This window comes from Sapajus apella, unplaced genomic scaffold (assembly GCF_009761245.1).
Source record: "Sapajus apella isolate SASKATOON/1434 unplaced genomic scaffold, GSC_monkey_1.0 scaffold169, whole genome shotgun sequence".
Taxonomy (NCBI): domain Eukaryota; kingdom Metazoa; phylum Chordata; class Mammalia; order Primates; family Cebidae; genus Sapajus; species Sapajus apella.
Window position 1 is genome coordinate 968001 of NW_022437109.1, and position 10602 is coordinate 978602.

The following is a 10602-nucleotide window of genomic DNA, read 5'->3' on the forward strand; positions in this document are numbered from 1 at the left end:
ATGCAAGGGGTGGTGAGAGTCGTTCACGTCTTTGGAGCAGAGCTTAAATGTCTCATCGCAGTTTATTAGCCGCTACAGATCTCAATTTACTCAAGAGGGCAAATATACAGGTTTTGAAAGCACTCCTTCCCAGGCTCACAGGCAGCAGACATGACTTAGAAGGAAAAAGGGCATACAGCGGTTCTTCAAGATTTAATGAGCTGGCTCTCCCGGCTCCCAGCAGGCAGGCTGGCTGTCAAGTAAGCCTCTTCCATCCAAGGTGGAAGGATCACAGCCCCTCCAGTTAGAGAGGAAGAAAATGAGGACTCAAAAAGATGAAGGTATTTGCCCAAGGTTCTACAGCAAAAGCAGGATTAAAACCCACAGCTCTGCATATCCCATACAAAATGACCCTACACTCAGCCTTCCACCCCAACAGCTGGAATGAAAGTCACCCAGAAGATCAGCTTCCCAGTCTCAAAGCCCCCCGAAGGCAGGGGTCATGCAAAGGATGAAATCCCACTGAGAAGTGAAGATCCGGTGGTACTGAGGTTGGGGATAAGATGATTTACAAAACAGCTCAGATGTTTCTGGGATTCAAGTGCAGGCAGATCACCATCTTTGCTTGGTTCTAAGGCCCTTTATCCAGTCCTGTGCTAGGTCCCTCCTGAGCCATGGAGATCCCGGTCCAGCCTAGGAAAGGGACAGGGGGAGGAGAGAAGTGGTTCAGGGGCAGGACTTGGGTTTTACATTCTGGCCTGGGGAGACAAGCCAGGTGAATTGGAAGAGCTAGGTGATTGGGATGAGTCATCATTTAGCACTTTTGCTCCCTAGCACCCTCTCCTCCCCTGGGATATCATCCGTTCACTGCCAACGCATCTCCTCCTAATTTCTAGGGCCAGGCTGAATCTCCTCTGCACTGTGATTATTCCTTGTTGCCTCTGCACTTATATATAGGTTTTTTTTCATTTATTCTTGTGGGATGCAGTAGTGTCCTTCATTTCTTCTTTGGGTGTGTGCAGTTTTCCCATATATACTGAAGCACCCAAAAGCAGGGCCTCTATCTTTTCATTCTGTTGCATGTCCCCCAAGGCATTAAAAAAGTAGGGTTGGCTTTACACATCCCACCCCCAAAGCTTTATCCTCAAGTGTGAAACTCACTGTCTGACAGCTTCAGGGATGTGGACTTGATCCAGGGATATGAGTTGGGCCAGCTCCTCCAGGCTGTCCAGAAAACGGATTTTTCGTGTGAATTTGGAACTGAAAAGAGAGAATAAACCAACTGTTTCGTATTGGGAGAAGCGTTCCCAAAAATCCTTGCAAAGAAAAATGTGGAAGTAGAGTGTTATTAAGGCTAGAAAGAATCAAGGTGGAGAAAGATCTTCTTAATCTTGATTTTGAAAATGTGGAGAAGGAGAGGGGAGTCCTTGCTCCTAGCTAGTACCTGATAAAGGGCCGAAGCAGTGCCAGAAATGCCTTCACATACCACGTGGCGTGGACAACCACCAGGGCTCGCAGGTTTTTTCGCAGCCTAAAAAAGAACATGAGATCATCCTATTTCTTCTTCCACCTTTATGTGTGAAGATCATGTGGAACTGTTTTCTGTACTGTAATTTCCTTCACTTCTCTAGTTTCTAGATTTATCTGTTACTTGGGTCTAATCCCCATTTCATTAGCTGTAATCTCAGCTCCACCCATCTTACTTAGCCTTCCATGATCCTCATTTTTAAAAAACTCTCCTTTCAGAATCCCTCAGCCTGGTCTTTTTCTGCTCCATTTCCCTCTTGTGCCCTGCCCTCACGTAAGTTCATTTCGCATGCTTCTCCATCGCTCTATGACCAAGACTACTTATAAAACGCTAGGTGGAAGAAGACCAGCCAGGAGGAAAAAAAGAAGGGAGACAAGAAGAGAAAAGTGAGCAAAGGGAGATGGGGGAAACCAAAAGGGGAAAAAACCTGAGAAGAAAAAGAAGACACAGGGCCGGGCGCAGTGGCTCAGGCTTATAATCCCAGCACTTTGGGAGGCCAAGGCAGGCCATCACCTGAGCTAAGAAGTTTACGACTGGCCTGAGAAACATGGCAAAACCCTGTCTCTAACAGAAAAAGATAGAAAAATTAGCTAGGCGTGGTGGTGGTGCACACCTGTGGTCCAAGCTACTCGGGAGGCTGAGGTGGGAGGATGACTTGAGCCAGGGAGGCAGAGGCTGCAGTGAGCCAAAATCGCACCACTGCACTGCAGCCTGGGCAACAGAGAAGACACGCAGGTCAGTGACGAAGGCAGAGAAGAAGACAATGGAGGTGTGGAACAGGAAATAAATGGCAAGACTGAGAGAGAAGAGGAAGAGTGCTTTCTGTGTGCTAGGCAATGTGCCACACTAGTTTACTCGATTTTCACAAATACCCAGTGGCAAAAGTATAATCATTGCCATTTTACAGATAAAGAAGCTGAAGCGGCCGGGTGCAGTGGCTCATGCCTGTAATCCCAGCACTTTGGGAGGTGGGCTGATCGCTTGAGATCAGGAGTTTGAGACTAGCATGGGAAAAATGGCAAAACTCCATCTCTACAAAAAATACAAAAGTTAGCCAGGCATGGTGGTCCATGCCTGTAGTCCCAGCTACTTGGGAGGCTTGAGGTGGGAGTATCACTTGAGCCTGGGAGGCAGAGGTGGCAATGAGCCGAGATTGTGCTGCTGCACTCCAGTCTGGATGACAGAGCCAGACCCTGTCTCAAAAAAAACCAACAACACACACACACACACACACACACACACACACACACACACCAAAAAAGAAGCTGAAGCCCAGAGAGGTTAAGTGACTTGTCCAAAGCCAAACAGCTAGTAAATGGTAATGTGGGTAATGGCAGGATTTGAAACTAGATCTCTGACTCCAAGAGAGGACAGGAAACAAAGGAGCTGGGAAAGGAACGGAGGATAAAGAAAACAGGAAGGGACTAAATGGAAGAAGAAAGAATGGACAGGTGGGGAAAACAATGAGAGAGCGAGAGTTGTAGCCCTCTCGTCCCAGGTCTCACCGCCGATCCAGGGTGCGGTAACACTGGCGTATCCAGCTCAGAGGTGGAACTTGGGCCCTGCTTGTGCCTCCACTCAAATGAACAAGCAGGTAATTTTCAGCTACTAGCAGCTCCAGTGTTCCCACCATGTACCTGGGCGGATGAAATTGCAGGTAACATATGTGTTGGGGGGTGCAGGAGTGAGAGGGAACATGACTATAGACTCTCCAATTAGCTACTGATCTTTGAAGGGGTTCTTTTTCATTTTTCCCTGGCTAACACTGCCCTGTAGCTCTTCAGGCCTTCCACCTCACCTAAATAAGTGTTCCATGACGTAGGTGTAGTTGGGGATGCTGCTTCTGGGTAGATAACAGGAAGCAAAAAGGATGACAGCATTGAGGCCGTCACCATGGTAACCTGGAGAGTATAAGGGGAAAATTCATTTGGTCAACAAATACGTATTGACAGATGGTACATCTGTTTAAGTTGAGGGACTCTCAGGGTCTCTGGAAGCTACAGGATAGATTTCAGATCAATGACTGAGTCTCCAGCTTAGGCATTTTATTTTATTTTATTTTATTTATTTATTTTTTTGAGACAGAGTTTCGCTCTTGTTCCCCAGGCTGGAGTGCAATGGGGCGATCTCGGCTCACCGCAACCTCCGCCTCCTGGGTTCAGGCAATTCTCCTGCCTCAGCCTCCTGAGTAGCTGGGATTACAGGCATGAGCCACCATGCCCAGCTAATTTTTTGTAGTTTTAGTAGAGACGGGGTTTCACCATGTTGACCAGGATGGTCTCGATCTCTTGACCTCGTGATCCACCCGCCTCGGCCTCCCAAAGTGCTGGGATTATAGGCGTGAGCCACCGCGCCTGGCCAGGCATTTTATTTAAGAAGCCATAGCTCTTACCCCTCCATTTATGCTAGCCATTACCTCCATGAGACAGGACTTTCTTATAGGGCTCAATGACAGTCATGTCCACACGCTGCTCCCGTGGTCCCATTCGGAACACCCTCCAGTGATGTCCATCTTCTCCAGCCACATCCCACATACAGCCTCGGCCCAGCCTTTCAGCTGCCTCGCTGGCGCCCAGACCCTCTGCCCGGGGTAACTCATCTAAAAGAGAGGGTTGGGGAAGGATCAGCAAGGTAGATTTCCTACCTTCAGTTTTTTGTAACTTCCTCAGATTCCGAGTTTGTTACTCTAATCTGTCATTCCTCGATTTTTTCCTTGATTCATTTTTTTTTCCGTTTTTGAGATGGAGTCTCACTCTGTCACCCGGGTTGGAGTGCAGTGGCACGATCACGGTTCACTGCAACCTCTGCCTCCCAGGCTCAAATGATCCTCCCACCTCAGCCTCCTGAGTAGCTGGAACCATAGGCTGTGCTGGTTGGTTAATTTTTGGCTAATTTTTTGTTAGAGACAGAGTTGTACCATGTTGCCCAGGCTAGTGTCATATTCCTGAGCTCAAGCCATCTGTCCACCTCAGCCTCCCAAAGTGCTGGGATTACTGGTGTGAGCCACCACACTCAGCTTTTTCCTTGACTCTTTAGCCCTGTTTTGCCCAATCAACCCAATGTCTTGCTGGTTTCTTCTCCTGTGACTCACTATCCTCACCTTTTCACTAGATGATGGACTTTGGATGACCTTGCACTATGACCCTTAGCTGTATCAGGTATTTTTTGAGAGTCTTTTTTTTTTTTAAGTTATGCCTTTTATTTCTAATAGTCTGGTTATTCTATGTATGTATGTATGTATGTATGTATGTATTGAGACAGCCTGGCTGGGCGTGGTGGCTCACGCCTGTAATCTAAGCACTTTGGAGGCCAAGGCGGGTGGATCACCTGAGGTCGGGAGTTCAAGACCAGCCTGACCAACATGGTGAAACCCCGTCTTTAAAAAAAATAATAATAAAATAAGCCGGGCGCGGTGGCTCAAGCCTGTAATCCCAGCACTGTGGGAGGCCGAGGCGGGTGGATCACGAGGTCAAGAGATCGAGACCATCCTGGTCAACATGGTGAAACCCCGTCTCTACTAAAACTACAAAAAATTAGCTGGGCATGGTGGCGCGTGCCTGTAATCCCAGCGACTCAGGAGGCTGGGGCAGGAGAATTGCCTGAACCCAGGAGGCGGAGGTTGCGGTGAGCCGAGATCGCGCCATTGCACTCCAGCCTGGGTAACAAGAGCGAAACTCCGTCTCAAAAAAAAAAAAATAAATAAAAATAAAAATAAAAAATAAATAAAAAATAAAATAAAATAAAAAAGAGACAGTCTCCCTTTGTTGCCCAGGCTGGAGTGCAATGGTGAGATCTCGGCTCACTGCAACCTCTGCCTCCCAGGTTCAAGCGTCTCTCCTGCCTGAGTCTCCTGAGTAGCTGAGATTACAGGCAGCTGCCACCACATGCAGCTAATTTTTGCATTTCTGGTAGAAATGGAGTTTCACCGTGTTGGCCAGGCTATCTCAAACTCCTGGCCTCAGGTGATCTACCTGCCCTGGCCTCCCAAAGTGCTGGGATTCCAGGCATGAGCCACTGTGCCCAGCCTCTAACCCAGGCTGCTGTCCTAACTCTAGCCATATCCCTAAATGCCCAGAGTGTATGTCTTCACTTGGTGTCTCCTTGTCATTAACAAGTCACCAATCTAAAAGGGAACTCAAGGCTGTGCTCAGTGGCTCATGCCTGTAATCCCAGCTCTTTGGGAAGTCAAGAAAGAAGGATTGCTTGAAGCCAGGAGTTTGAGACCAGCCTGGGTGGCAAAAATAATAAAATTACAAACTACAAAACAACAACAACAAAGAAACAAAATGGAGCTCAAAATCATACTCTTCTGCTTTAGGAGGCCAAGGTGGGAGGATCACTTGTGCCCAGGAGTTCAAGGCTGCAGTGAGCTGTGATCACACCACTGCACTCTAGTCTGAGTGACGGAGTGAGACCTGGTCTCTAAAAATAATAATAATAAATAAATCATTCTTCTTATTCTCCCTCATATTTCCTATCTTTTTTTTTCTGAGATGATGTCTTGCTCTGTCACCTGGGCTGGAGTGCAGTGGTGCGATCTCAGCTCACGGCAACCTCTGCCTCCCAGGTTCAAGCAATTCTCATGCCTCAGTCTCCTGAGTAGCTAGGACTACAGGTGCACGCCATCACGCCTGGCTCATTTTTGTATTTTTTTTTAATTTATTTTATTTTATTTTATTATTTTTTCTTTTTTGAGACGGAGTTTCACTCATGTTACCCAGGTTGGAGTGCAATGGCACGATCTCGGCTCACCGCAACCTCCGCCTCCTGGGTTCAGGCAATTCTCCTGCCTCAGCCTCCTGAGTAGCTGGGATTACAGGCACGCACCACCATGCCCAGCTAATGTTTTGTATTTTTAGTAGAGACGGGGTTTCACCATGTTGACCAGGATGGTCTCGATCTCTTGACCTCGTGATCCACCCGCCTCGGCCTCCCAAAGTGCTGGGATTACAGGCTTGAGCCACCGCGCCCGACCCATTTTTGTATTTTTAATAGAGACGAGGTTCTGCAATGTTGGTCAGGCTTTTCTCAAAACTCCTGACCTCAGGCGATCTGCCTACCTTGGCCTCCCAAAGTGCTAGGGGTTACAGGCATAGCCACCATGCCCAGCCATATATCCTATCTTGAGGAATGACTCAATTCATCTAGCTGCCTGAGAGAGAAAACTGTATTATTATTACTGTGTTCTGTTAGAGACAGGGACTCACTGTGCCACCCAAGCTGCAGTATACTGGCGTGACCTTTGCTCACTGCAGCCTTGACCTCCTGGGCTCAAGTGATGTTCCCACCCCAGCTTCCCAAGTAGCTAGGGCTGTGGGTACACTTCAGCATGCCTGGATAATGAGAAAACTGCATGTCATGTGAAACTCTATCAGCTCTGAAATCAACTGGACTCCAGATTGTCTCCCATCTATCTCTGCTATTCTTTCATCATCTTTTCCACTACTGCTCTCCCAGTTTGGGTTCTTAGCATTTCTCACCTGGCCTTGGTACTGGCCTCCTGACTACTTTCCCTCTGCCTCTAGTCTGTTTTTTTCCAATCTACCCTCCTATACCACTGCTAGAGCAAGCTTTCCTTTTTTCTTTTTTTTTTTTTTTTCCGAGACGGAGTTTCGCTCTTGTTACCCAGGCTGGAGTGCAATGGCGCGATCTCGGCTCACTGCAACCTCCGCCTCCTGGGTTCAGGCAATTCTCCTGCCTCAGCCTCCTGAGTAGCTGGGATTACAGGCACGCACCACCATGCCCAGCTAATTTTTTTTTTGTATTTTTACTAGAGACGGGGTTTCACCATGTTGACCAGGATGGTCTCGATCTCTTGACCTCGTGATCCACCCGCCTCGGCCTCCCAAAGTGCTGGGATTACAGGCTTGAGCCACTGCGCCCGGCCTTTTTTTTTCTTTTGAGATGGGGTCTTGCTCTATCTTGTAGGCTGGAGTGCAGTGGCATGATCTTGGCTCACTGCGACCTCTACTTTCCCGGCTCAGGAGATCCTCCCAGCTTAGCTCCAGAGTAGCTAAGCTAAGTAGTAGGGATTACAGATATGTGCCATAAAGCCCGCCAATTAAAAAAAATTTTTTTTTGTAGAAATAGGGTTTCACTTTGTTGCCCAGGCTGGTCTCGACTCTTGGGCTTGTTCTGCCCTCCTCGGCCTCCCAACGTGTTGGGATGCATGAGCCACTGCACCCAGGCTCTTTACCTTTTTATTCAAATAATAACATATCATACTCGCCCTTCTGCATGATCTTTTCATAGCAATAGAAAGAGGTGCTTAATTAAAAAAAAAAAAAAAGTTGCACAGCCAGGCACAGTGGCTCAGTCCTGTAATTCCAACACTTTGGGAGGCTGAGGCAGGAGGATTGTTTGAGGCCAGGAGTTCAAGACCAGCCCGGGCAACATAGCAAGACCCTGTATCTACAAAAATATATAAAAATTAGCCACGTGTGATGGCGTGCACCTATAGTCTCAGATACTTAGGAGGCTGAGGCAGGAGGATTGCTTGAGCCTAGGAGATTGAGGCTGCAGTGAGCCAAGATTGTGTCATTACATTCCAGCCTGGGCAACAGAGAAAGACTGTCTCAAAAACAAAATGTGGTCTAGTATTTAGTATTCCATTAGATGGATCACCATAACCAACACAATACCTTACTACTGGATCTTTAGGTTGTTTCCAGTCTTTTCAGAGTCATTAAATTTGATCATGTTATTCCTTTGATTAAAACCTTACTGGGCTGGGCATGGTGGCTAAGGCCTGTAAACCCAGCACCTTGGGAGGCCAAGACAGGTGGATCACTTGAGGCCAGGAGTTCAAGAGCAGCCTGGCCAACATGGTGAAACCCCACCTCTATTAAAAATACAAAAATTAACCGGGTGTGGTGGTACATGTCTGTAATCCCAGCCACTCAGGAGGCTGAGGCACGAGAATCACTTGAACCCAGGAAGCAGAGGTTGCAGTGAGCCGAGATTGCACCACTCCACTCCAGCCTGGGCGATGGGGTAAGACTCTATGAAAAACAAAAACTTATCATGACTCCCTGTTGTCTATAGATAAAACCTAAACTCCTTAGCATGGCAGCAAGGGCTTCCATGGTTTGACCTTCGCCTACTTAGCCCAGCAGCACGAGCTTTTGTCATTCTCTCTTCACCTCCCAGCCCTTCATATTAAAATCGTCATGCTTCATACTTTGAATTCCCCAACATGCCATACTATTGCTTCGTTGCTTCTGCTTCTTCTACTTAGAATGCCCTGTCTCCAACTACCTGATAACCATCAGCCTCAGCTTTCTTTTTTTTTTTTTTGAGATGGAATCTCGCTCTATCACCCAGGCTGGAGTGCAGTGATGTGATCTCGGCTCACTGCAACCTCCACCTCCTGGGTTCAAGCAATTCTCCTGTCCCAGCCTCCTGAGTAGCTGGGATTATAGGTGCGTGCCACGATGCCTGGCTTATTTTTGTATTTTTAGTAGAGATGGGGTTTCACCATGTTGGTCAGGCTGGTCTCAAACTCCTGACCTCGTGATCCACCCTCCTTGGCCTCCCAAAGTGCTGGGGTTACAGGAGTGAGCCACCACGCCTGGCCAGCGTCCAGCTTGCAACACTCAGCTCAGAATCACCTCCTTCACAAAGCCTCTCCTAACATCTCTCAGGCAGAAGTGACCTTTTCCTTCTCCCTGCCTATGCCGTACCCTATACATATATAGATCATAACTTTTAACTGCAATTATTTGTATATATGTTTATTTCCTACTAAGCAGAGAATTCCCTGTAGGGCCTCTCTTCATCTTTATAACCCCAGTCCTATACATGACAGTATATAACAGGCATTCAATTAAATTTTCCTTAATAAACCAAGGGCTCCCCTCCCCGTCTATGACTACTCTCACTTTGGACCTATAAGCCCTGCTCTTTCATTTGAGGAAACCAATTTTGCTGGCGGTAGCTCTTGGTCTCTACCTTATTAGTTCTAACTGCAGTCCCATTAAGTCCATCCTGATCCTTTAGCGCTAGCCTCTACTTCTACCAGCTCTGGGTCCTCTGGTTTGCTTCCCACCTTCCCATTCAAATTCGTGTCCACTGTCCAGCTGCTCCGAGTCTGAAGGTGTCTCTAATTCGTCCACTTCCAGGTCAGAGCTCCCATCAGGAGAGGAAGGTGCAGACTGGGTGGGCGAAGCTCCATCATTTCCAGGCCCCTTAGTCAGACTCAGTCGCAACTCTGGGGCAGAAAGACGCTTGCGCATGGGGCGCTGGCCACACAGGGCTAAAGTGAGGGGGGTACCTGCGGTTGGAGAAAGGAGGAAAAAGAGAACCAAGATGGATGTGTGTGCTGGGGGGCCGAGAGGGCTAGAATTCCTTGTATGTGACAGTGATAATAGGGGGTGAACTCTGAAGACGGACACAGAGGACATTTGGGAAAGGGGGAAATGGAACTGTAAGGGGATAGAGGTGGCACAGGCCTTCACTGGACTAGAATCAAGAACTTGAGGCCAGGCGCGGTGGCTCACGCCTGTAATCCCAGCACTTTGGGAGGCCGAGGCGGGCGGATCATGAGGTCAAGAGATCGAGACCACCCTGACCAACATGGTCTCTACTAAAAAATACAAAACCCGTCTGTACTAAAAAATACAAAAAAATTAGCCGGGCATGGCAGTGCGTCCCTGTAGTCCCAGCTACTCGGGAGGCTGAGGCAGGAGAATTGCTTGAAACCGGAAAACGGAAGTTGCAGTGAGCCGGGATTGCGCCATTGCACTGCAGCCTGGCCATAGAGCCAGACTGTCAAAAAAAAAACGGATTTTGTAAAAAAAAAAAAAGAAAGAAAGAAAAAAGAACTTGAGGCCTGGTTTCTACTTGACCTACCTGCCTGTGAGTCTCCTTTAGGCTCTTCAGGATCTTCAGAAGGTCCAACTTCCTCAGGAAGCAATCTAGACGGAAAGAGATTAAAAGGGGGCAGAGATATACACTACAGGCATCAAAGCTGGGACTCAGTTTATAGGTTCTCTCTCCTGGCCATGATTTTATCACATTTGCTTTCTTTTTTTTTTTTTTTTTGAGACAAGAGTTTCGCTCGTTACCCAGGCTGGAGTGCAATGGCGCGATCTCGG

At 47.8% G+C, this 10602-nt stretch overlaps 1 protein-coding gene across 2 annotated transcripts; it reads right to left on the reverse strand.

Annotated features, from left to right (window-relative positions):
* Positions 1-43: 43 nt before the first annotated feature.
* Positions 44-10570, reverse strand: BNIPL (BCL2 interacting protein like). 2 transcript variants are annotated; one of them, XM_032267412.1, is made up of 8 exons: positions 10358-10569; positions 9555-9779; positions 3924-4106; positions 3306-3408; positions 3013-3144; positions 1424-1510; positions 1141-1239; positions 44-672 (listed from the first exon to the last, which is right to left on the reverse strand). In XM_032267412.1, exons 2-8 carry the CDS (start codon positions 9739-9741, stop codon positions 636-638), a joined length of 828 nt encoding a protein of 275 aa, XP_032123303.1. In that variant the 5' UTR covers positions 9742-9779; positions 10358-10569; the 3' UTR covers positions 44-635. The 2 variants fall into 2 exon arrangements, with proteins under 2 accessions (XP_032123303.1, XP_032123304.1); XM_032267413.1 differs by lacking the exon at positions 3013-3144 and having other exon boundaries at positions 10358-10570.
* Positions 10571-10602: the final 32 nt, after the last annotated feature.